The 26,626-nt window shown below is 41.1% G+C and overlaps 5 protein-coding genes across 5 annotated transcripts; all 5 read left to right on the forward strand.

The window, feature by feature from the left end:
- The first annotated feature begins 9,483 nt into the window (after positions 1 to 9,483).
- On the forward strand, positions 9,484 to 9,795 carry LOC140546992 (histone H4). Its single transcript, XM_072670477.1, has one exon. It carries the CDS (start codon positions 9,484 to 9,486, stop codon positions 9,793 to 9,795), a length of 312 nt encoding a protein of 103 aa, XP_072526578.1.
- Positions 9,796 to 10,666: 871 nt separating this feature from the next.
- LOC140546730 (histone H2B) lies at positions 10,667 to 11,041 on the forward strand. The gene has a single exon (XM_072670117.1). It carries the CDS (start codon positions 10,667 to 10,669, stop codon positions 11,039 to 11,041), a length of 375 nt encoding a protein of 124 aa, XP_072526218.1.
- An 8,493-nt stretch (positions 11,042 to 19,534) lies between these two features.
- Positions 19,535 to 20,158, forward strand: LOC140547130 (histone H1-like). The gene has a single exon (XM_072670686.1). The coding sequence runs from the start codon at positions 19,535 to 19,537 to the stop codon at positions 20,156 to 20,158; it is 624 nt and encodes a 207-aa protein (XP_072526787.1).
- A 544-nt stretch (positions 20,159 to 20,702) lies between these two features.
- LOC140547177 (histone H2A) lies at positions 20,703 to 21,089 on the forward strand. The gene has a single exon (XM_072670766.1). The coding sequence runs from the start codon at positions 20,703 to 20,705 to the stop codon at positions 21,087 to 21,089; it is 387 nt and encodes a 128-aa protein (XP_072526867.1).
- Positions 21,090 to 21,356: 267 nt separating this feature from the next.
- Positions 21,357 to 22,124, forward strand: LOC140546831 (histone H3). Its single transcript, XM_072670248.1, has 2 exons — positions 21,357 to 21,417; positions 21,700 to 22,124. The coding sequence occupies exon 2, from the start codon at positions 21,714 to 21,716 to the stop codon at positions 22,122 to 22,124; it is 411 nt and encodes a 136-aa protein (XP_072526349.1). The 5' UTR covers positions 21,357 to 21,417; positions 21,700 to 21,713.
- The last annotated feature ends 4,502 nt before the right edge of the window (positions 22,125 to 26,626 follow it).

Here is a 26,626-nt window from a genome sequence, read left to right on the forward strand (position 1 = left end):
GTTCAGTAAAAGTGAGTTTCAACATTAGCCATCAGCCTCATGATTTGGATACACATGGCCTCGGCCTACTGAGGAATGCACATCTAAGTAGAATGGTCATGACTGCATGGAATGGGTTAAATGAAAGTAAAAGTTTTAAAATAATAATTTGGTGTGTTGCTTATTGGGATAGAGGGAGGGATGGGGTTAATTTGTTTTAGTACAAGAATGAGATTGGAGTTGTTTCATGTGAGGGGTTTGAATGAGGATGGGGAGTGATTTTGTATAATGGTTGGAGGAAGGATGGGGTTATTTGGTTTCATGGTTAGAATGATGTTAAGGTTATGTTGTACTAGGTTAAGAGGGAGGACAGAGTTATTTTGTATTAGGACTACTTGGTTTGGTCACAAAAAGATGAATTTGGTTGAAGCCTTAGGTTAATGGTGAGATTCGAGCGAGCAAGAATAGGTTCAGAGCTAGACTTTTGATGTAGAGGGTCGGAGCAAGGCAAAAAGACGAGGGTAGAGTAAGTAAATTTAGGTAGCGTAAGTAAAAAAGTATGGCGGTGAAAGTGTGTTTAGTGCAGATGTGATCTAGGAAGAGTGAGTAACAGCAGCTTTGTAAACGAGGCCTCAGGTTTATGATGGAGGTGGATTGTGTTAAAGTGACTGTGAGCTTAGGCCTTTGCCTTAGGAAGCTTCAGAAAAAGTGAATTTCAACATTGGCCATCAGCCTGATGATTTGGATACACATGGCCTCGGCCTACTGAGCAATGCACATCTAAGTAGAATGGTCATGACTGCATGGAATGGGTTAAATGAAAGTAAAAGTTTAAAAATAATAATTTGGTGTGTTGCTTATTGAGATAGAGGGAGGGATGGGGTTAATTTGTTTTAGTACAAGAATGAAATTGGAGTTGTTTCATGTGAGAGGTTCGAATGAGGATGGGGAGTGATTTTGTATAATGGTTGGAGGAAGGATGGTGTTATTTCATTTTAGGGTTGGAGAGAGAAGGTCGTGGGGTTTGTATTAGAGTATGAATGAAAATGGGTTATTTTATTTTGGGGTTAGACGGCGGATGGGGTTATTTGGTTTCATGGTTAGAATGATGTTAAGGTTATGTTGTACTAGGTTAAGAGGGAGGACAGAGTTATTTTGTATTAGGACTATTTGGTTTGGTTCACTAAAAGATGAATTTGGTTGAAGCCTTAGGTTAATGGTGAGATTCGAGCGAGCAAGAATAGGTTCAGAGCTAGACTTTTGATGTAGAGGGTCGGAGCAAGGCAAAAGGACGAGGGTAGAGTAAGTAAAATAGTATGGCGGTCAAAGACCTCAGGTTTATGATGAAGGTGGATTGAGTTAAAGTGACGGTGAGCTTAAGCCTTTGCCTTAGGATACAAAGGAAGGTTCAGTAAAAGTGAGTTTCAACATTAGCCATCAGCCTGATGATTTGGATACACATGGCCTCGGCCTACTGAGGAATGCACATCTAAGTAGAATGGTCATGACTGCATGGAATGGGTTAAATGAAAGTAAAAGTTTAAAAATAATAATTTGGTGTGTTGCTTATTGAGATAGAGGGAGGGATGGGGTTAATTTGTTTTAGTACAAGAATGAGATTTGAGTTGTTTCATGTGAGGGGTTCCAAAATGGATGGAGTGCTTTTGTATAATGGTTGGAGGAAGGATGGGGTTATTTCATTTTAGGGTTTGTGAGAGAAGGTGGTGGGGTTTGTATTAGAGTATGAATGGAAATGGGTTATTTTATTTTGGGGTTAGACGGCGGATGGGGTTATTTGGTTTCATGGTTAGAATGATGTTAAGGTTATGTTGTACTAGGTTAAGAGGGAGGACAGAGTTATTTTGTATTAGGACTATTTGGTTTGGTTCACTAAAAGATGAATTTGGTTGAAGTCTTAGGTTAATGGTGAGATTCGAGCGAGCAAGAATAGGTTCATAGATATTTTTTTGATGTAGAGGGTCGGAGCAATGCAAAAGGACGAGGGTAGAGTAAGTAAAATAGTATGGCGGTCAAAGGCCTCAGTTTTATGATGAAGGTGGATTGAGTTAAAGTGACGGTGAGCTTAAGCCTTTGCCTTAGGATACAAAGGAAGGTTCAGTAAAAGTGAGTTTCAACATTAGCCATCAGCCTCATGATTTGGATACACATGGCCTCGGCCTACTGAGGAATGCACATCTAAGTAGAATGGTCATGACTGCATGGAATGGGTTAAATGAAAGTAAAAGTTTAAAAATAATAATTTGGTGTGTTGCTTATTGAGATAGAGGGAGGGATGGGGTTAATTTGTTTTAGGACAAGAATGAGATTGGAGTTGTTTCATGTGAGGGGTTTGAATGAGGATGGGGAGTGATTTTGTATAATGGTTGGAGGAAGGATGGTGTTATTTCATTTTAGGGTTGGAGAGAGAAGGTGGTGGGGTTTGTATTAGAGTATGAATGAAAATGGGTTATTTTATTTTGGGGTTAGACGGCGGATGGGGTTATTTGGTTTCATGGTTAGAATGATGTTAAGGTTATGTTGTACTAGGTTAAGAGGGAGGACAGAGTTATTTTGTATTAGGACTATTTGGTTTGGTTCACTAAAAGATGAATTTGGTTGAAGCCTTAGGTTAATGGTGAGATTCGAGCGAGCAAGAATAGGTTCAGAGCTAGACTTTTGATGTAGAGGGTCGGAGCAAGGCAAAAGGACGAGGGTAGAGTAAGTAAAATAGTATGGCGGTCAAAGGCCTCAGTTTTATGATGAAGGTGGATTGAGTTAAAGTGACGGTGAGTTTAAGCCTTTGCCTTAGGATACAAAGGAAGGTTCAGTAAAAGTGAGTTTCAACATTAGCCATCAGCAATCAGTAAAGGAGTTAAGTGTATATTCCGGAGAGGACCACCGTTGTTGTGGGAACGCAGACATATGTCATGGATGGAGCGTGGATGCCATCGTGTGGTCAAACTAGGCAAATGCAAACGTTAACTACGTAGATTTATTCGTGTATGTGTGTGAATGTAACAGCTTTTTTCATTTGATAGATGGTTGTGAACTCCAGTACGTCTACTAAATCATTTGTATTGCGGTGTTATTTTGGTTAGTGTTTTTTAAAGTACATTTTAAAAAATGTTTCTATTGAAGCATACTTCAGTTCAGGGCATTTTAGTAGCCAGCATGGTTACCAGTTCTCATGCTGCCAGGCAATGAAATGGAAACTTAATTTAGGGTAATTTTATACACATTAAATATGATTGTTAACTGCACCAACAAATCTAAAAAGTAATTACGTGTCTTATGTGATGATTTTCGTTTGGGCTTGGGTTTCATTTCAACAATATGCTAACGATAACATACTCCAGACTGTATAATCTCCTTCCACAACTAGATAAAATGTCTTGTTTTTAAGAACGCTTGATAGAAGTCTTTAATAAAGGCACTTTATTAGCCATCATGACAACCAAACAGCATGCAGTTATGTAAAAAGCCACCAATTTACTCACTGCTAGAAGCCATTGAGACAAACTATAGAGTAGTGCACTTCTATGTAGGACCTTTATTTCCTTTTCTTTAGAGCCCTTAAACTCTGTGTATTAGCTTATATTGAGGTTACCATAATAATCATAAATCAGTAAAAAACACCGCTCATCTGCTATCAAGACCTGACCGAGGAGCTGGAGGCCAGTGGAGCAAAGCTAAAATATGGAAAAGCATACGCACCCTCAAATTGGTGCAAAAAAAAATAAATAATAATTTTAATCATTCAAGGCATAGGTAAGTAACAAATGAATACAAAAGTGCTAACAAAAGTGAATGAAAAGCCAGCCGTACTCACTTGTGAATTCGCTTTTTTGATTTTGCTTCTTTAAACGTCTCTGTGGACCAAAAAAAAAAGATTAATTGTTTTACATTTTAACCACACGATGGCATCCACGCTCCATTTACGTACTATGACCACAGACTTAAAGCTTAGCCCTGAAACTCCATCAGAAGCCTAAAAGACTTGACTAGAGAAGTGCACTTCTGTGTAGTGTATACAGTGTAAGGGATTTAGGAAGTGCCCTATTGCAAACGTCACCGTTGTTTTGGTATCGTGGATATATGTCATGGATGGAGCGTGGATGCCATCGTGTGGTCAAACTCGCAAATGCAAACGCTAAAAACATAGATGTATACGTGTATGTGTGTGAATGTTACAGCTTTTACATATGACAGATGGTTGTGAACTCCAGTAAGTCTACTAAGATCTACCAAGGAACATTTGGGCATTTTAGTAGCCAGCATGATAACCAGTTGTCATGCTACCAGGCAATGAAAACTTAATTTAGGGCACTGCAATTTTTATACACATTAAATATGATTGTTAACTGCACCAATACATCTAAAAAGTCATTACATGTCTTGCGGGATGATTTTTGTTTGGGTTTTAACAATATGCTAATGATAAAGTAGGACAGAAATTTTTTTTACTCCAGACTGTATTACCTCCTTCCACAACTCGATCAAATGGCTTTAGATAAAGAATCCTTGATAGAAGCATTCTTTATTTAAGGCACTTTTTTATCAGTTAGGTAAAAAGCCAACAATTCGCTCACTACTATAAGCCATTGAGACAAACTGTAGAGTAGTGCAATTCTATGAATGACGTTTTTCCCCTCCCCCTTTAGAGCCCTTAAATTCTATGCTGTATGGTTATGTGTATGTATGTATGCATCAGCTTATATTGAGGTTAACATAATAATCATAAATCAATAAAGAACACCGCTCATCTGCTATCAAGACCTGACTAAGGAGCTAGAGGCCAGTGGAGCAAAGCTACAATTACGAAAAGCATACGCACCATCGGTGCAAAAAAATCATTTTAACCTGCCAGGTTTAGGTCAGAGACTTTCTTCAAGGCATAGGTAAGTAACAAATGAATACAAAAGTGCTAACAAAAGTGTATCAAAAGCCAGCCGTACTCACTTGTGAATTAGCTTTTTTGTGCTTCTCAAATTGAACTCTTTCTCTTCTTTCTGATTTTGCTTCTTTAAATGTCTCTGTGGACCAAGAAAAAAAAAACTAAAAAAAAAGATGAATTGTTTTATATTTTGCAGATTTACATTTTGACCACCAGATGGCATCCACGCTCCATTCACGTACTACGACAACAGACTTAAAGCTTAGCCCTGAAACTCCATCAGAAGCCTAAGGGGTAGGTCTAGCCAAACTGCTTCCCCTCACCCTGACTTCATCATGAGCTCTACACTTACTTTGCTTACCACAATGTCTTTCCATATTTCTTTATCATCCACTAACTGCAACATATGATAAAAGCAACATTACTTAAAGCAACATTAACTCCCTCTGTGTTTATCTAATCTAGCATGACTTTTATTAGAAGATGTAAAGCGAGCCTGAGAAATCCAAGGGGTAAACATGTAGTTTTAGTTGGCCTCATTAGGAGCTTTTCCCTTGTATGCAATAATTTATTCGATTTGTGTTTGTTCTTTCTTTCTTTAAATGTCTCTGTGGACACTATATCTTTAACTTGTAGTGTATTAGATTAACGACTACAATTCCCATGATGCCTAACTAAAGATTTTTTTGCACCGATGGTGCGTATGCTTTTCGTAATTGTAGCTTTGCTCCACTGGCCTCTAGCTCCTTAGTCAGGTCTTGATAGCAGATGAGCGGTGTTCTTTATTGATTTATGATTATTATGTTAACCTCAATATAAGCTGATAAAACCTTGCCAAATAAAATTATTTTTGCACAGATTTAATTGTGTGGGTATGAGACATGTTAGTATTATTCCTACATTCACTTCTCATTGGTGAAGATCTTCTCTAATGGCCAATGTCAGTGTTAACACTTTACTGTACATCCTATACATTTGCACTCCTGGACACTACTAACACTTTATTATTATTACTTAATAATACAGTGTTATTATTAAATTTTTATGTATCGTCATCTGTCCACTTCATTTCTTATTTTTCATAACTGCACTGTCCTTCATCTGCAGTTAGTTTCAAATGCATTTTCACATGTATTCTATTTATCTGTCTATCTATCTATCTTGCAGTGTGGGTTCTAACTAGACAAAGGACTCCAAAAGTCATGTTTGTGTTTTTAAACCACAGTATTGACTTTGTCCTCACGTAACTCATGTATAGTGTAACTGGGTATCTCAGTATCTTCACCTGGATTTATTGATCCAAAACTGTAGTTTAGTGATGTCAAGGTTCAAATGTTTAAAGTCATGTCATGTTGAATGTTGTGAGGGAATATGTCTGAAAATATATGGAACCTGGCCTGGCAGATACATATTCTGACCACCAGATGGCATCACTACTCCATTCACGTTCTGCAACTACATAGTCTTAGGGCCTAGCCCTGAAACTCCATCAGAAGCTTAAGAGGTAGGTCCAGCCGAACTGCTACCACTCATCCTGACTTCATCATGAGCTTTACACTTACTTTGCTCACCACAATTTATTTCCTTCCTTTCTCTTCCACTAACTGCTAACCAATATGACTTTAGAAGAAGATTTATTAGAAGATGTATAGTGAAAACCTGAGGAATCCAAATGGTGTGGGTTTAGTTTAAGTTGGCCTTGTTTTATTTTATGTGCAGAAATATGTCAGTGGTGGTGGTTGTGTGTGTGTGTGTGTGTGTGTGTGTGTGTGTGTGTGTGTGTGTGTGTGTGTGTGTGTGTGTGTGTGAGAGAGAGAGAGAGAGAGAGAGAGAGAGAGAGAGAGAGCTTGATGCATACTTATTCAATCTGACAGAAAATACAAACCCTGTACTGGTTTGTGTTTGAGCAATATGTGTTGACAAAGAAAAAAAGAACAAATTACTGGTTGAATCTATAAAACACTATGCTTCCTTTAAGTGTGTCTATGTCAATGTGTCAATGACACAATGTGTCTTTATCCTGTAGTGTCAAGATCAAGGACTACAATTCCCATGATGCCTAACTACAAGTTCAGCCTATTGACACAGGTGCCATGTATTAGGACTAATCACGTGTTGTTTTAGAACGTTTTCGAAAAGTATAGATGACGTACAGTGTTTTATTGATTCAACCATTCATGTGATCCGGCTCTTTAATTCTTGAATTTGATTTATTGTTGTACTGGGTTGTTGGCGTTGTATTTTCTAAACGTTGCAAACCCTTTGTGTGTGGATTTACTTGTTCAATATGTTGTCATGGAGCCTGTCTCTCTCTCTCTATCTCTGTCTATCTCTCTATGTATACATATCTATCTACCTACCTACCTTCCTACCTACCACCCTCCCTCTCTTCATCTAATGATGCAATCCGATAACTGCACGTCCAGTCACAGTAAAAAGTAAACCGTGTGCCATGGTGTACAGTAGTGGGCTGATCTCAGTGTGTGCTTGTTTTATGCTTGCAAGGTCGTAACCCTAGTACTAAATAGCCATTTATGTCATTTATTCAGGCATTCAGGTGCATTGAGGGAGGACACGTACTCTTGTCGTGTGTGTGTGTGAAATAATCGCTACGCACGTTAGAATGGCGTGATGTAGTGTGACTTTGTTGTATACGAGACCGAGGCGCACATGGCGACAGCCATCAGAGGGGAGTGGACGGCTGACCGAGGTATTTGTCGTGTTAAGACCTATGTTAACTACTTTTAATGTTCATACATGTGAAACGTCGTCTTTACATGACGACATGTGAGTCATTACACTTTGCGTTGCTTTGTGGAATAGGCGTGAGCTGGAGACTGGACCTGGTCAGCTCCGTTGTGTCGCTGTTGGCACGATAACGTTTGCTAACTTGCCAAAAATGAAGTGGATACTGAAATCCGATAAGTCGATTTTGCGGAGAGCCTAAAGTTGTACACCCAGTCACAGCAAATCGACGTAGAACTGCCGTTGCTGGATCTATGTGTGGAGTTGTACATAGCTTGGAGCCAGCTTAACGATTAGCAGCGTGGCTAACTCGGCCAGCATAAACAGTAAAGCACAAATATGAGCCTAATTATGAGGGGTCATTATTTATTGACCACAGTGCAGTGCCACATGCGGAGTTGTAGCATAAAAGTACGCAATACAGCCGTGATTGGTGGCTGTTGAGTGATTTGAGTTAACTTGCTTTTTCAGGTCCACACATGAGCTAACATAGCGATTAGCATGCTAGCTAACTCGGATGGTACAAACAATAGCATTACGCCAGCGAGTGTAAATACCTGTCAGATAAATACACACTCGCTCGAGTCAGTCAGGTTTTATTATGAAACCGTGTATATAGCTAGCAACATTTTATACGTTTACTGCCGTGGTTGAAATCGAGAAGCCACCTCGGAGAGTAGCATGATGGCTAGGTGTCTAAAAATTAATCACAAAAATAACGATATTACGGACACGTGCGTAGTTCTCTATATTGTTATTTGGAGCAAGTGAGGGAGAAACAGTCGTGCTTAAACCCGGCTACCAGCAGCGTATCTTCTGGTTTTCAGAGCTGGGCGGCCTGTGTAGCTTGCTAGCTAGTGTTTTGTTTACAAAAGATTATTTTCGTTATTAGCTAGTTGCCGAAACGGCATCGGTCAACCGAAAAAACGAACAAACAAAAAAACAATGCAATTTCGCTCGTTGGCCAATAGTTAAACAGTAAAAAAGCTCAGAAAAAGCTATGACATTAGAACCGGAGTTGCACTGTCCAATTCCCAAGCAGCTCACTACTCCCTATGGAGTGCACGGTGTCACGAAAAAACGCTGTGCACTAGGGAGTAGTGGAGTGCGGTTTAGGATCGCCCCAGGTGTACGAAGGAAGACTTCATGCATGGAGCATGGGGTGTCATCCTGTGGTAAAACACGGAAAGATTATATATATATATATATATATATATATATATATATATATATATATATACACACTTGGCGTTATTATTGTAGTAATTGATTTTTAGAAAACAGTGCATAAATGTTTATTTACAAAGGCCACATGGCCCCTATCCACTTCTTACAGTGACTCAAAGTAGGCTCATACACAGCCTCACTAAACAGTTCATCTTATGCCTAGGTCACTGAATTGTATGAATTTATTCAGTTATTTATTTATTTAAGATTTCGCCATAAGACCAATCTATTTCAGAAATGATTTTAGCTCTTAATTGCAGTTTAGGTTACTTCGTCATTATATGGTCAAGCAGGTCTGGAGCTAGGCTGTAGGTTTCAAAGCTAAATCATGTTGAGTTAAAGTATTCACAGTGAAGGTTATGCATGATCCAAAGTGTGCTGCGTTATTTTGAACATGAGTACATCCAGAGAGAACGGAATTCTGGTTGACTGTATTTTGTATGGCTACCCACTCAGTGGCTATACAGCAAAACAAGCGTTCTGCACATGTACAGAGTATGAGGCGGAGCTGATGTACTGTGACGTCGCTCGGTTCCCTTGCTTTCATTTAGGTCCTATAGAGGGGTATAATTGGCGTGCCTCGGGTGCTCCAGCTTCATAGATTCTCTTCTCGTCGACTGAGAAAAGAAGCAGCTAGGATGTCCGGCAGAGGCAAGGGCGGCAAAGGCCTTGGAAAAGGAGGCGCCAAGCGTCATCGTAAAGTGCTTCGCGATAACATCCAGGGTATCACAAAGCCGGCTATTCGCCGTCTGGCTCGTCGTGGTGGCGTCAAGCGTATCTCCGGTCTGATCTACGAAGAGACCCGCGGTGTGCTCAAAGTGTTCCTGGAAAACGTGATCAGGGACGCAGTCACGTACACTGAGCATGCCAAAAGAAAGACCGTCACCGCTATGGATGTGGTGTACGCCCTGAAGCGCCAGGGACGCACTCTGTACGGATTCGGAGGTTAAACGCTCGGCCTGAACAGCTCTAAACCCAACGGCTCTTTTAAGAGCCACTCACAAATCCAGCAAAAGAGCCTGTTTCTAATCTTAGCTTGTTTGTTTCAAATAAGGCAGTTTCCCGGATACTCTGTATTAAGAATGTAATATACGGGAAGAGTACATATATGTTACTTTGTATATATGTATTGTTTTACACCCCCCCGTATGCGTTGGTAAAATCAGAACTATACGTCTTAATAAATCCTGATAGTCGCCGTCAACGCCGCTGTGGCGAAAAACAGATTAAGCCCTGTAGATTAAAAATGCGCGGGAAGGCGAACAAAGAGTTGATCATATTTGTTTGTTTCAATAAAGTCAATGATGGTGGTTATGAATCTCCCGGTTACTTTGTTAAGAAGCTCATTTTCAGGAGGAAAAAACATAATTTATATATAATATTTATATATATATATGACATTATATTCTTATATAATAATGTGATTATTATATAAGAATACATATTGTTTTCCATTTACCCCGTTTGCGTTGATTAAATCAGAATTATACAGAACATCGCCGTCAACACCGCTTTGGCGAAAAATAATGTGCCGCCTGCACGGTGGGTACAAATGCGCGGGTAGGCGAACAAAGAGAATGCTGCTCAGGGGAGGGGGAAGGGAGGAGGAGAAAAGGGAGGGGAGGGGAGGGGAGGGGAGGGGAGGGGAGGGGAAAAGGGAGTGTGGGGGGTTGGGAAGAAGCGAGCGGACAATTGTTGTCCAATGGTCGTACGACGGCATTCTAAAGGCGGTACCTTCTTGTATTAGAATGCCAGAGTCTAAATAATGTGGGAGCTTATCGCCTCCTCCTCATTCTTCAGTCTTACTCGACTAGGAGCAGTATGCCTGAGCCAGCTAAGTCCGCGCCCAAGAAGGGATCCAAGAAAGCCGTGACCAAGACGGCCGGGAAAGGAGGCAAGAAGCGCAGAAAGTCCAGGAAGGAGAGCTATGCTATCTACGTGTACAAGGTGCTGAAGCAGGTCCACCCTGATACCGGTATCTCCTCCAAAGCGATGGGCATCATGAACTCGTTCGTGAACGACATCTTCGAGCGCATCGCCGGTGAGTCTTCCCGTTTGGCTCATTACAACAAACGTTCTACTATCACCTCTAGGGAGATCCAGACCGCTGTGCGTCTGCTCCTTCCCGGTGAGTTGGCCAAGCACGCCGTGTCCGAGGGCACAAAGGCCGTCACCAAGTACACGAGCTCCAAGTAAAGGGTGATAGCGGCGTAATCCAAACCCAACGGCTCTTTTAAGAGCCACCCACGGTTTCTTCGAAAGAGCAGTTTTATTCAAGAACAAAGTCGCCGATGGTAAGCTATAATACTAATTATTATTATTAATATTATTATTATTTTTTTTTTCCCCCCATGAGTGCTTCTGCAGCCATTATTGTAAAAGGAATGCCCTTCAGTGTATGTATGTATGTAAATCAACTTACTTAGTTGTTTGTCTGCATTTAATTGGTATAGTATACTAAGATTCAGGGGCAGAGCAGCAAACTAAAATACTGTGCCATACTAACTGTATGGCGTGGGGTTGTAATGCTAAGTGGGATAAATGAAGCTGCACATCACCTGTGAAAGACCAGTCCAGAGGAGATCAGCCTTACAGGTGGGGAATAGTGAGGCAGGAAACCATACTAGGGTTGACTTGAAGCCTAGAACTATACACTTGATCTTTGTAATGAAAGCTGTCTAGTATATATAACCAGGCATACGGTTAGGAAAGAGAGGAAATAAGTATCTCCACAAGCTTTTTTTGTTGGGTCACAGAAGGGTGAAGTTATTCAAAGCCTTAGGTTTATGGTGAGATTTGAGTGAGCAAGAATAGGTTCAGAGCTAGACTTTTGATGTAGAGGGTCGGAGCAAGGCAAAAGGACGAGGGTAGAGTAAGTAAAATAGTATGGCGGTCAAAGGCCTCAGGTTTATGATGAAGGTGGATTGAGTTAAAGTGACCGTGAGCTTAGGCCTTTGCCTTAGGATACAAAGGAAGGTTCAGTAAAAGTGAATTTCAGCATTAGCCATCAGCCTGATGATTTGGATACACATGGCCTCGGCCTACTGAGGAATGCACATCTAAGTAGAATGGTCATGACTGCATGGAATGGGTTAAATGAAAGTAAAAGTTTAAAAATAATAATTTGGTGTGTTGCTTATTGAGATAGAGGGAGGGATGGGGTTAATTTGTTTTAGGACAAGAATGAGATTGGAGTTGTTTCATGTGAGGGGTTTGAATTAGGATGGAGTGATTTTGTTTAATGGTTGGAGGAAGGATGGGGTTATTTCATTTTAGGTTTTGTGAGAGAAGGTGGTGGGGTTTGTATTAGAGTATGAATGGAAATGGGTTATTTTATTTTGGGGTTAGACGGCGGATGGGGTTATTTGGTTTCATGGTTAGAATGATGTTAAGGTTATGTTGTACTAGGTTAAGAGGGAGGACAGAGTTATTTTGTATTAGGACTACTTGGTTTGGTCACAAAAAGATGAATTTGGTTGAAGCCTTAGGTTAATGGTGAGATTCGAGCGAGCAAGAATAGGTTCAGAGCTAGACTTTTGATGTAGAGGGTCGGAGCAAGGCAAAAAGACGAGGGTAGAGTAAGTAAATTTAGGTAGCGTAAGTAAAAAAGTATGGCGGTGAAAGTGTGTTTAGTGCAGATGTGATCTAGGAAGAGTGAGTAACAGCAGCTTTGTAAACGAGGCCTCAGGTTTATGATGGACGTGGATTGTGTTAAAGTGACTGTGAGCTTATGCCTTTGCCTTAGGAAGCTTCAGAAAAAGTGAATTTCAACATTGGCCATCAGCCTGATGATTTGGATACACATGGCCTCGGCCTACTGAGGAATGCACATCTAAGTAGAATGGTCATGACTGCATGGAATGGGTTAAATGAAAGTAAAAGTTTAAAAATAATAATTTGGTGTGTTGCTTATTGAGATAGAGGGAGGGATGGGGTTAATTTGTTTTAGTACAAGAATGAAATTGGAGTTGTTTCATGTGAGAGGTTCGAATGAGGATGGGGAGTGATTTTGTATAATGGTTGGAGGAAGGATGGTGTTATTTCATTTTAGGGTTGGAGAGAGAAGGTGGTGGGGTTTGTATTAGAGTATGAATGAAAATGGGTTATTTTATTTTGGGGTTAGACGGCGGATGGGGTTATTTGGTTTCATGGTTAGAATGATGTTAAGGTTATGTTGTACTAGGTTAAGAGGGAGGACAGAGTTATTTTGTATTAGGACTATTTGGTTTGGTTCACTAAAAGATGAATTTGGTTGAAGCCTTAGGTTAATGGTGAGATTCGAGCGAGCAAGAATAGGTTCAGAGCTAGACTTTTGATGTAGAGGGTCGGAGCAAGGCAAAAGGACGAGGGTAGAGTAAGTAAAATAGTATGGCGGTCAAAGACCTCAGGTTTATGATGAAGGTGGATTGAGTTAAAGTGACGGTGAGCTTAAGCCTTTGCCTTAGGATACAAAGGAAGGTTCAGTAAAAGTGAGTTTCAACATTAGCCATCAGCCTCATGATTTGGATACACATGGCCTCGGCCTACTGAGGAATGCACATCTAAGTAGAATGGTCATGACTGCATGGAATGGGTTAAATGAAAGTAAAAGTTTAAAAATAATAATTTGGTGTGTTGCTTATTGAGATAGAGGGAGGGATGGGGTTAATTTGTTTTAGTACAAGAATGAGATTTGAGTTGTTTCATGTGAGGGGTTCGAATGAGGATGGAGTGATTTTGTATAATGGTTGGAGGAAGGATGGGGTTATTTCATTTTAGGGTTTGTGAGAGAAGGTGGTGGGGTTTGTATTAGAGTATGAATGGAAATGGGTTATTTTATTTTGGGGTTAGACGGCGGATGGGGTTATTTGTTTTCATGGTTAGAATGATGTTAAGGTTATGTTGTACTAGGTTAAGAGGGAGGACAGAGTTATTTTGTATTAGGACTATTTGGTTTGGTTCACTAAAAGATGAATTTGGTTGAAGTCTTAGGTTAATGGTGAGATTCGAGCGAGCAAGAATAGATTCATAGATATTTTTTTGATGTAGAGGGTCGGAGCAATGCAAAAGGACGAGGGTAGAGTAAGTAAAATAGTATGGCGGTCAAAGGCCTCAGTTTTATGATGAAGGTGGATTGAGTTAAAGTGACGGTGAGCTTAAGCCTTTGCCTTAGGATACAAAGGAAGGTTCAGTAAAAGTGAGTTTCAACATTAGCCATCAGCCTCATGATTTGGATACACATGGCCTCGGCCTACTGAGGAATGCACATCTAAGTAGAATGGTCATGACTGCATGGAATGGGTTAAATGAAAGTAAAAGTTTAAAAATAATAATTTGGTGTGTTGCTTATTGAGAGAGGGAGGGATGGGGTTAATTTGTTTTAGGACAAGAATGAGATTGGAGTTGTTTCATGTGAGGGGTTCGAATGAGGATGGGTAGTGATTTTGTATAATGGTTGGAGGAAGGATGGTGTTATTTCATTTTAGGGTTGGAGAGAGAAGGTGGTGGGGTTTGTATTAGAGTATGAATGAAAATGGGTTATTTTATTTTGGGGTTAGACGGCGGATGGGGTTATTTGGTTTCATGGTTAGAATGATGTTAAGGTTATGTTGTACTAGGTTAAGAGGGAGGACAGAGTTATTTTGTATTAGGACTATTTGGTTTGGTTCACTAAAAGATGAATTTGGTTGAAGCCTTAGGTTAATGGTGAGATTCGAGCGAGCAAGAATAGGTTCAGAGCTAGACTTATGATGTAGAGGGTCGGAGCAAGGCAAAAGGACGAGGGTAGAGTAAGTAAAATAGTATGGCGGTCAAAGGCCTCAGTTTTATGATGAAGGTGGATTGAGTTAAAGTGACGGTGAGTTTAAGCCTTTGCCTTAGGATACAAAGGAAGGTTCAGTAAAAGTGAGTTTCAACATTAGCCATCAGCCTGATGATTTGGATACACATGGCCTCGGCCTACTGAGGAATGCACATCTAAGTAGAATGGTCATGACTGCATGGAATGGGTTAAATGAAAGTAAAAGTTTAAAAATAATAATTTGGTGTGTTGCTTATTGAGATAGAGGGAGGGATGGGGTTAATTTGTTTTAGTACAAGAATGAGATTTGAGTTGTTTCATGTGAGGGGTTCGAATGAGGATGGAGTGATTTTGTATAATGGTTGGAGGAAGGATGGGGTTATTTCATTTTAGGGTTTGTGAGAGAAGGTGGTGGGGTTTGTATTAGAGTATGAATGGAAATGGGTTATTTTATTTTGGGGTTAGGCGGCGGATGGGGTTATTTGTTTTCATGGTTAGAATGATGTTAAGGTTATGTTGTACTAGGTTAAGAGGGAGGACAGAGTTATTTTGTATTAGGACTATTTGGTTTGGTTCACTAAAAGATGAATTTGGTTGAAGTCTTAGGTTAATGGTGAGATTCGAGCGAGCAAGAATAGGTTCATAGATATTTTTTTGATGTAGAGGGTCGGAGCAATGCAAAAGGACGAGGGTAGAGTAAGTAAAATAGTATGGCGGTCAAAGGCCTCAGTTTTATGATGAAGGTGGATTGAGTTAAAGTGACGGTGAGCTTAAGCCTTTGCCTTAGGATACAAAGGAAGGTTCAGTAAAAGTGAGTTTCAACATTAGCCATCAGCCTCATGATTTGGATACACATGGCCTCGGCCTACTGAGGAATGCACATCTAAGTAGAATGGTCATGACTGCATGGAATGGGTTAAATGAAAGTAAAAGTTTAAAAATAATAATTTGGTGTGTTGCTTATTGAGATAGAGGGAGGGATGGGGTTAATTTGTTTTAGGACAAGAATGAGATTGGAGTTGTTTCATGTGAGGGGTTCGAATGAGGATGGGGAGTGATTTTGTATAATGGTTGGAGGAAGGATGGTGTTATTTCATTTTAGGGTTGGAGAGAGAAGGTGGTGGGGTTTGTATTAGAGTATGAATGAAAATGGGTTATTTTATTTTGGGGTTAGACGGCGGATGGGGTTATTTGGTTTCATGGTTAGAATGATGTTAAGGTTATGTTGTACTAGGTTAAGAGGGAGGACAGAGTTATTTTGTATTAGGACTATTTGGTTTGGTTCACTAAAAGATGAATTTGGTTGAAGCCTTAGGTTAATGGTGAGATTCGAGCGAGCAAGAATAGGTTCAGAGCTAGACTTATGATGTAGAGGGTCGGAGCAAGGCAAAAGGACGAGGGTAGAGTAAGTAAAATAGTATGGCGGTCAAAGGCCTCAGGTTTATGATGAAGGTGGATTGAGTTAAAGTGACCGTGAGCTTAGGCCTTTGCCTTAGGATACAAAGGAAGGTTCAGTAAAAGTGAATTTCAGCATTAGCCATCAGCCTGATGATTTGGATACACATGGCCTCGGCCTACTGAGGAATGCACATCTAAGTAGAATGGTCATGACTGCATGGAATGGGTTAAATGAAAGTAAAAGTTTACAAATAATAATTTGGTGTGTTGCTTATTGAGATAGAGGGAGGGATGGGGTTAATTTGTTTTAGGACAAGAATGAGATTGGAATTGTTTCATGTGAGGGGTTCGAATGAGGATGGAGTGATTTTGTTTAATGGTTGGAGGAAGGATGGGGTTATTTCATTTTAGGTTTTGTGAGAGAAGGTGGTGGGGTTTGTATTAGAGTATGAATTGAAATGGGTTATTTTATTTTGGGGTTAGACGGCGGATGGGGTTATTTGGTTTCATGGTTAGAATGATGTTAAGGTTATGTTGTACTAGGTTAAGAGGGAGGACAGAGTTATTTTGTATTAGGACTACTTGGTTTGGTCACAAAAAGATGAATTTGGTTGAAGCCTTAGGTTAATGGTGAGATTCGAACGAGCAAGAATAGGTTCAGAGCTAGACTTTTGATGTAGAGGGTCGGAGCAAGGCAAAAAGACGAGGGTAGAGTAAGTAAATTTAGGTAGCGTAAGTAAAAAAGTATGGCGGTGAAAGTGTGTTTAGTGCAGATGTGATCTAGGAAGAGTGAGTAACAGCAGCTTTGTAAACGAGGCCTCAGGTTTATGATGGAGGTGGATTGTGTTAAAGTTACTGTGAGCTTAGGCCTTTGCCTTAGGAAGGTTCAGAAAAAGTGAATTTCAACATTGGCCATCAGCCTGATGATTTGGATACACATGGCCTCGGCCTACTGAGGAATGCACATCTAAGTAGAATGGTCATGACTGCATGGAATGGGTTAAATGAAAGCAAAAGTTTAAAAATAATAATTTGGTGTGTTGCTTATTGAGATAGAGGGAGGGATGGGGTTAATTTGTTTTAGTACAAGAATGAGATTTGAGTTGTTTCATGTGAGGGGTTCGAATGAGGATGGAGTGATTTTGTATAATGGTTGGAGGAAGGATGGGGTTATTTCATTTTAGGGTTTGTGAGAGAAGGTGGTGGGGTTTGTATTAGAGTATGAATGGAAATGGGTTATTTTATTTTGGGGTTAGACGGCGGATGGGGTTATTTGTTTTCATGGTTAGAATGATGTTAAGGTTATGTTGTACTAGGTTAAGAGGGAGGACAGAGTTATTTTGTATTAGGACTATTTGGTTTGGTTCACTAAAAGATGAATTTGGTTGAAGCCTTAGGTTAATGGTGAGATTCGAGCGAGCAAGAATAGGTTCAGAGCTAGACTTATGATGTAGAGGGTCGGAGCAAGGCAAAAGGACGAGGGTAGAGTAAGTAAAATAGTATGGCGGTCAAAGGCCTCAGTTTTATGATGAAGGTGGATTGAGTTAAAGTGACGGTGAGTTTAAGCCTTTGCCTTAGGATACAAAGGAAGGTTCAGTAAAAGTGAGTTTCAACATTAGCCATCAGCCTGATGATTTGGATACACATGGCCTCGGCCTACTGAGGAATGCACATCTAAGTAGAATGGTCATGACTGCATGGAATGGGTTAAATGAAAGTAAAAGTTTAAAAATAATAATTTGGTGTGTTGCTTATTGAGATAGAGGGAGGGATGGGGTTAATTTGTTTTAGTACAAGAATGAGATTTGAGTTGTTTCATGTGAGGGGTTCGAATGAGGATGGAGTGATTTTGTATAATGGTTGGAGGAAGGATGGGGTTATTTCATTTTAGGGTTTGTGAGAGAAGGTGGTGGGGTTTGTATTAGAGTATGAATGGAAATGGGTTATGTTATTTTGGGGTTAGACGGCGGATGGGGTTATTTGTTTTCATGGTTAGAATGATGTTAAGGTTATGTTGTACTAGGTTAAGAGGGAGGACAGAGTTATTTTGTATTAGGACTATTTGGTTTGGTTCACTAAAAGATGAATTTGGTTGAAGCCTTAGGTTAATGGTGAGATTCGAGCGAGCAAGAATAGGTTCAGAGCTAGACTTATGATGTAGAGGGTCGGAGCAAGGCAAATGGACGAGGGTAGAGTAAGTAAAATAGTATGGCGGTCAAAGGCCTCAGTTTTATGATGAAGGTGGATTGAGTTAAAGTGACGGTGAGCTTAAGCCTTTGCCTTAGGATACAAAGGAAGGTTCAGTAAAAGTGAGTTTCAACATTAGCCATCAGCCTGATGATTTGGATACACATGGCCTCGGCCTACTGAGGAATGCACATCTAAGTAGAATGGTCATGACTGCATGGAATGGGTTAAATGAAAGTAAAAGTTTAAAAATAATAATTTGGTGTGTTGCTTATTGAGATAGAGGGAGGGATGGGGTTAATTTGTTTTAGTACAAGAATGAGGTTTGAGTTGTTTCATGTGAGGGGTTCGAATGAGGATGGAGTGATTTTGTATAATGGTTGGAGGAAGGATGGGGTTATTTTATTTAGGGTTGGAGAGAGAAAATGGTTATTTTCTATTAGGGTTAAAATGAAAAATGGGGTTTTAGGGTTTAAATGAGCTTGGGTTTATTTTGTATTGGGGTTAGAGTGAAGGTGCAGTTATTTTGTATTAGGCTTGAAAAAGGGCATGATAGTTTTATGTTATGTTTAGAATAAGTTTTGTCTTTTTTTTTTTGTTATTTTGTTTTTTGTGTTTTAGGGTTGGGGGGGTGTATGCAGTTATTTTGTGTTAGGGTTAGTATGAGATTTTTGGCTATGGTATATTGGGTGTGTTACGAGTGCGTATTAGGGGACCTATGGAGAGCCGTTCCGAGTGTGGAAGCGCCGGTGACAAAGACGCATCGACGGTGGAAGTCATACTGCGCACACACGGCAACACTGTGCTTTACACACTCCTCAAGGTCGCCTTGCACGACGAGCAAAACAACGCACCCACGTCTCGGATGCCCAGCACGCTCTCGACGAGGCTCTCCTCCAACGCACCGGATAACACTCGCCCAGTTCGTGGCACCTTTTGTCGCCGTTTTCCACCGATTAGCACGCCAAATGCGCCGCCGCCCGTTCGGCACGCCGGTAGCGTGGCACGCTTCGGTGAGCGCCGTATTAAACGCGGCGTCGTTACGCTGCCCTTCCCGTCTTCTCAACACACGGTGGATCCTCTCGGAGACGAAAGAGCATTTCTACGCTCGCCAAGTTGAGCTTTCACCCATATTTAGCTCGACAAACGCCGAGAGAAAACACAAGTGCGAGACTGTCGCTGCCACACGGCTGTGCGGCATCGAGCGAGTTGAGTCTACAACGTTCTCATGTGGCTTTTAAGGGCCGGCCCCCTCGCTGCAGCGGGAGGTTCTACAGAACGCTGCAGCAGTTTGTGCTCACTCGCGCTCACAGCAAAGCAGAACAATGGCAGAAGTCGCTCCAGCCCCAGCCGCCTCGGCGCCCGCCAAGGCCCCCAAGAAGAAGGCCGCCGCCCGCCCCAAGAAAGCCGGCCCCAGCGTGGGCGAGCTCATCGTCAAGGCCGTCTCGGCTTCCAAGGAGAGGAGCGGCGTGTCTCTCGCCGCCCTGAAGAAAGCCCTGGCTGCCGGCGGCTACGACGTCGAGAAGAACAACTCACGCGTTAAGCTCGCCGTCAAGAGCCTCGTCACCAAGGGCACTCTGGTGCAGACCAAAGGCACCGGCGCGTCGGGCTCTTTCAAGCTTAACAAGAAGCAGACCGAGGCAAAGAAGAAGCCGGCCGCCAAGAAACCGGCACCTAAAGCTAAGAAGCCGGCCGCCAAGAAACCAGCCGCGGCCAAGAAGCCCAAGAAGGTAGCAGCCAAGAAACCCACTGCGGCTAAGAAATCCCCCAAGAAGGCCAAGAAGCCCGTCGCGGCCGCTAAGAAGGCAGCGAAGAGCCCCAAGAAGGCCAAGAAGCCGGCGGCTCCCAAAAAGGCGATCAAGAGCCCAAAGAAAGCCAAAACGGTCAAGCCTAAAGCAGCTAAGCCCAAGGCGGCGAAGGCGAAAAAGGCTGCCCCTAAGAAGAAGTAAACAGTAACGCCGTTTACCTTCATGTCTTGTTTCTCTATTCAACGGCTCTTTTAAGAGCCACCCACAGTTTCATAAAAAAACAGCTTTTTTCCCCCCTTGTTACTGCATAATGAATTGATTGTTAAAAAAAAAAAAACACTCAACAACACAAAAATAGCTCTCATTACTTTCCCCACACAATAATTATATATGATCAATATATATATATTTTTTTGGTTTGGTCATACGTGTTACATTTGAGCGGGAAAGGGAAAGAAAACGCGGGGCACGAGTGGGGGTAAATGTTTCTTTCTTTAACCCGTTTTCTTTCTTCCTTTCTCTCTCTCGCTCACACAGACACACAGCACGAGAGGAGGGAGGGGGTCGGGTAGGAAAGCGAGCAGAGGTGGGAGGACGCTAGAGTCTGACGGCGGAAATGCGATTGGCTGTTGGTGCGCGTAGCTTTTAGCCAATAGGACCGTAGGCGATTTTGCTATATCAACGGCGCTCGTTGGCCGGCGTGCATTATTTCAGCTTTGTTCGACGAACACGACTGACGCGAATCATGAGTGGAAGAGGCAAAACCGGGGGTAAAGCTAGGGCCAAGGCTAAGACTCGTTCGTCCCGCGCCGGACTGCAGTTCCCAGTTGGCCGTGTGCACAGGCTCCTGCGTAAAGGCAACTACGCTGAGCGGGTCGGCGCCGGCGCTCCCGTCTACTTGGCCGCCGTCCTGGAGTATCTCACCGCTGAGATTCTCGAGTTGGCTGGCAACGCCGCCCGCGACAACAAGAAGACCCGTATTATCCCCCGTCACCTGCAGCTGGCTGTTCGTAACGACGAGGAGCTGAACAAACTGCTCGGAGGAGTCACTATCGCCCAAGGTGGTGTGCTGCCCAACATTCAGGCTGTACTGCTGCCTAAGAAGACCGAGAAGACTGTGAAGACAAAGTAAATTGGCGCTCTCCGTTGATTTATCTATACACAAAGGCTCTTTTAAGAGCCACCCATTTTTTCTAAGAAAAGTGCTGCTCCTTTACAAACAACACTACATATTCTTCACGTGATTTCCAACTGCATAAAAAAATAATAGCTTTATGAACCGAGTTATTATATAAACACACTGCCATGCAATACACAATTGCCCTTTTTCATATATTTCACGTACTGAGATCAACACCCATGCATATGTGCATGTATACACACATTCTCTCGCTCTCTCTCACACACACACACACACACACACACACACACACACACACACAGTGTGTTTAATGTTCGCTGTAATGTACAGTACATTGATTAGTTTGATCATATTATTGTTCTTATTATTATATATTCTTTTAATGCTTTTTTTTTTCTTTGTTGTTTTGTATTACAGGAGCCCGCCGTTTTGCTTTTAGGTTTGAAAAGAAGACGCCCAATAGTGTGTCACCGACGCATTGCCGGCCGCCCAATGGGAAACGGACAACTTCAAGACGCCCAATGAGCGGCAAGCGGCTTGAAAGCTTAAAAGCCATGTGAAGCGAGCAAGAACTCATTCTCTTTCTTTTCCCCGAGAGGAGCAGAGTTCAACGCGATGGCAAGAACCAAGCAGACCGCTCGTAAGTCCACCGGTGGCAAGGCCCCGAGGAAGCAGCTCGCCACCAAGGCTGCCCGCAAGAGCGCCCCAGCCACCGGCGGCGTGAAAAAGCCTCACCGTTACAGGCCCGGCACCGTGGCTCTGAGGGAGATCCGCCGCTACCAGAAATCTACTGAGCTGCTGATCCGTAAGCTGCCCTTCCAGCGGCTAGTGCGTGAGATCGCGCAGGACTTCAAGACTGATCTCCGCTTCCAGAGCTCCGCCGTCATGGCCCTGCAGGAGGCTAGCGAGGCGTACTTGGTGGGTCTGTTTGAAGATACTAACCTGTGCGCTATCCACGCCAAGAGAGTCACCATCATGCCTAAAGACATCCAGCTGGCCCGCCGTATTCGCGGAGAGCGGGCTTAAACAGAGCGCTTCGACGTTTACCTGAAATACCCAACGGCTCTTTTAAGAGCCACCTACCCGTGTCCGCGCCGAAACAGCAAATGTCCGCCTCACCTCGGTGTTGCGTTTATATAATGTAAGGCTATTATGACGCGCGCGCGCTTCTAAGTTCCATAGGGCTGCGCGAGCAAAACCAGCCGTAAGACAGTGGTTGTAAAGTTTAGCAAAAAAAACAACAACTAATATATATGTGTATATATATATATATTATAACGTTTTGTACAACATTTCACATCAAAATCGCCATATTTAACATGTGTTTTAATACATATTAATACGTTTCTTTAAATACCTAGCAATATGATTATACATATTTAATAGTTTGGAAACAGTTCATTCACCCCAGCAAAAAGTTGAAGCCACTGCTACTTCAGTAGAACACTACACTTTACACTATGTAGTGTTTAGGCCGGTTTTGGCCTATTACAAACGGCATTTGACATGGATGGAGCGTGGATCCCACCGCGTGGTGAAACTATACAACTGCAAGCACAGTTTCAGAGAGCAATGTATGTGTATATTTATATAATGAGAGCTTGATTTTGGGTACCTACGTTTCATACATATGCAAAATGAGTTTGATTCCATAGAGAGTAAGCGAGACCAGCTGTGGGGCCGCAGTAAAGGAGTTAAGTGTATATTCCGGAGAGGACCACCGTTGTTGTGGGAACGCAGACATATGTCATGGATGGAGCGTGGATGCCATCGTGTGGTCAAACTAGGCAAATGCAAACGTTAACTACGTAGATTTATTCGTGTATGTGTGTGAATGTAACAGCTTTTTTCATTTGATAGATGGTTGTGAACTCCAGTACGTCTACTAAATCATTTGTATTGCGGTGTTATTTTGGTTAGTGTTTTTTAAAGTACATTTTAAAAAATGTTTCTATTGAAGCATACTTCAGTTCAGGGCATTTTAGTAGCCAGCATGGTTACCAGTTCTCATGCTGCCAGGCAATGAAATGGAAACTTAATTTAGGGTAATTTTATACACATTAAATATGATTGTTAACTGCACCAACAAATCTAAAAAGTAATTACGTGTCTTACGTGATGATTTTCGTTTGGGCTTGGGTTTCATTTCAACAATATGCTAACGATAACATACTCCAGACTGTATAATCTCCTTCCACAACTAGATAAAATGTCTTGTTTTGAAGAACGCTTGATAGAAGTCTTTAATAAAGGCACTTTATTAGCCATCATGACAACCAAACAGCATGCAGTTATGTAAAAAGCCACCAATTTACTCACTGCTAGAAGCCATTGAGACAAACTATAGAGTAGTGCACTTCTATGTAGGACCTTTATTTCCTTTTCTTTAGAGCCCTTAAACTCTGTGTATTAGCTTATATTGAGGTTACCATAATAATCATAAATCAGTAAAAAACACCGCTCATCTGCTATCAAGACCTGACCGAGGAGCTGGAGGCCAGTGGAGCAAAGCTAAAATATGGAAAAGCATACGCACCCTCAAATTGGTGCAAAAAAAAATAAATAATAATTTTAATCATTCAAGGCATAGGTAAGTAACAAATGAATACAAAAGTGCTAACAAAAGTGAATGAAAAGCCAGCCGTACTCACTTGTGAATTCGCTTTTTTGATTTTGCTTCTTTAAACGTCTCTGTGGACCAAAAAAAAAAAGATTAATTGTTTTACATTTTAACCACACGATGGCATCCACGCTCCATTTACGTACTATGACCACAGACTTAAAGCTTAGCCCTGAAACTCCATCAGAAGCCTAAAAGACTTGACTAGAGAAGTGCACTTCTGTGTAGTGTATACAGTGTAAGGGATTTAGGAAGTGCCCTATTGCAAACGTCACCGTTGTTTTGGTATCGTGGATATATGTCATGGATGGAGCGTGGATGCCATCGTGTGGTCAAACTCGCAAATGCAAACGCTAAAAACATAGATGTATACGTGTATGTGTGTGAATGTTACAGCTTTTACATATGACAGATGGTTGTGAACTCCAGTAAGTCTACTAAGATCTACCAAGGAACATTTGGGCATTTTAGTAGCCAGCATGATAACCAGTTGTCATGCTACCAGGCAATGAAAACTTAATTTAGGGCACTGCAATTTTTATACACATTAAATATGATTGTTAACTGCACCAATACATCTAAAAAGTCATTACATGTCTTGCGGGATGATTTTTGTTTGGGTTTTAACAATATGCTAATGATAAAGTAGGACAGAAATTTTTTTTACTCCAGACTGTATTACCTCCTTCCACAACTCGATCAAATGGCTTTAGATAAAGAATCCTTGATAGAAGCATTCTTTATTTAAGGCACTTTTTTATCAGTTAGGTAAAAAGCCAACAATTCGCTCACTACTATAAGCCATTGAGACAAACTGTAGAGTAGTGCAATTCTATGAATGACGTTTTTCCCCTCCCCCTTTAGAGCCCTTAAATTCTATGCTGTATGGTTATGTGTATGTATGTATGCATCAGCTTATATTGAGGTTAACATAATAATCATAAATCAATAAAGAACACCGCTCATCTGCTATCAAGACCTGACTAAGGAGCTAGAGGCCAGTGGAGCAAAGCTACAATTACGAAAAGCATACGCACCATCGGTGCAAAAAAATCATTTTAACCTGCCAGGTTTAGGTCAGAGACTTTCTTCAAGGCATAGGTAAGTAACAAATGAATACAAAAGTGCTAACAAAAGTGTATCAAAAGCCAGCCGTACTCACTTGTGAATTAGCTTTTTTGTGCTTCTCAAATTGAACTCTTTCTCTTCTTTCTGATTTTGCTTCTTTAAATGTCTCTGTGGACCAAGAAAAAAAAAACTAAAAAAAAAGATGAATTGTTTTATATTTTGCAGATTTACATTTTGACCACCAGATGGCATCCACGCTCCATTCACGTACTACGACAACAGACTTAAAGCTTAGCCCTGAAACTCCATCAGAAGCCTAAGGGGTAGGTCTAGCCAAACTGCTTCCCCTCACCCTGACTTCATCATGAGCTCTACACTTACTTTGCTTACCACAATGTCTTTCCATATTTCTTTATCATCCACTAACTGCAACATATGATAAAAGCAACATTACTTAAAGCAACATTAACTCCCTCTGTGTTTATCTAATCTAGCATGACTTTTATTAGAAGATGTAAAGCGAGCCTGAGAAATCCAAGGGGTAAACATGTAGTTTTAGTTGGCCTCATTAGGAGCTTTTCCCTTGTATGCAATAATATACCATTTATTCGATTTGTGTTTGTTCTTTCTTTCTTTAAATGTCTCTGTGGACACTATATCTTTAACTTGTAGTGTATTAGATTAACGACTACAATTCCCATGATGCCTAACTAAAGATTTTTTTGCACCGATGGTGCGTATGCTTTTCGTAATTGTAGCTTTGCTCCACAGGCCTCTAGCTCCTTAGTCAGGTCTTGATAGCAGATGAGCGGTGTTCTTTATTGATTTATGATTATTATGTTAACCTCAATATAAGCTGATAAAACCTTGCCAAATAAAATTATTTTTGCACAGATTTAATTGTGTGGGTATGAGACATGTTAGTATTATTCCTACATTCACTTCTCATTGGTGAAGATCTTCTCTAATGGCCAATGTCAGTGTTAACACTTTACTGTACATCCTATACATTTGCACTCCTGGACTCTACTAACACTTTATTATTATTACTTAATAATACAGTGTTATTATTAAATTTTTATGTATCGTCATCTGTCCACTTCATTTCTTATTTTTCATAACTGCACTGTCCTTCATCTGCAGTTAGTTTCAAATGCATTTTCACATGTATTCTATTTATCTGTCTATATATCTATCTTGCAGTGTGGGTTCTAACTAGACAAAGGACTCCAAAAGTCATGTTTGTGTTTTTAAACCACAGTATTGACTTTGTCCTCATGTAACTCATGTATAGTGTAACTGGGTATCTCAGTATCTTCACCTGGATTTATTGATCCAAAACTGTAGTTTAGTGATGTCAAGGTTCAAATGTTTAAAGTCATGTCATGTTGAATGTTGTGAGGGAATACGTCTGAAAATATATGGAACCTGGCCTGGCAGATACATATTCTGACCACCAGATGGCATCACTACTCCATTCACGTTCTGCAACTACATAGTCTTAGGGCCTAGCCCTGAAACTCCATCAGAAGCCTAAGAGGTAGGTCCAGCCGAACTGCTACCACTCATCCTGACTTCATCATGAGCTTTACACTTACTTTGCTCACCACAATTTATTTCCTTCCTTTCTCTTCCACTAACTGCTAACCAATATGACTTTAGAAGAAGATTTATTAGAAGATGTATAGTAAAAACCTGAGGAATCCAAATGGTGTGGGTTTAGTTTAAGTTGGCCTTGTTTTATTTTATGTGCAGAAATATGTCAGTGGTGGTGGTTGTGTGTGTGTGTGTGTGTGTGTGTGTGTGTGTGTGTGTGTGTGAGAGAGAGAGAGAGAGAGAG

This window comes from Salminus brasiliensis, chromosome 24 (genome assembly GCF_030463535.1).
Source record: "Salminus brasiliensis chromosome 24, fSalBra1.hap2, whole genome shotgun sequence".
Lineage (NCBI taxonomy): Eukaryota > Metazoa > Chordata > Actinopteri > Characiformes > Bryconidae > Salminus > Salminus brasiliensis.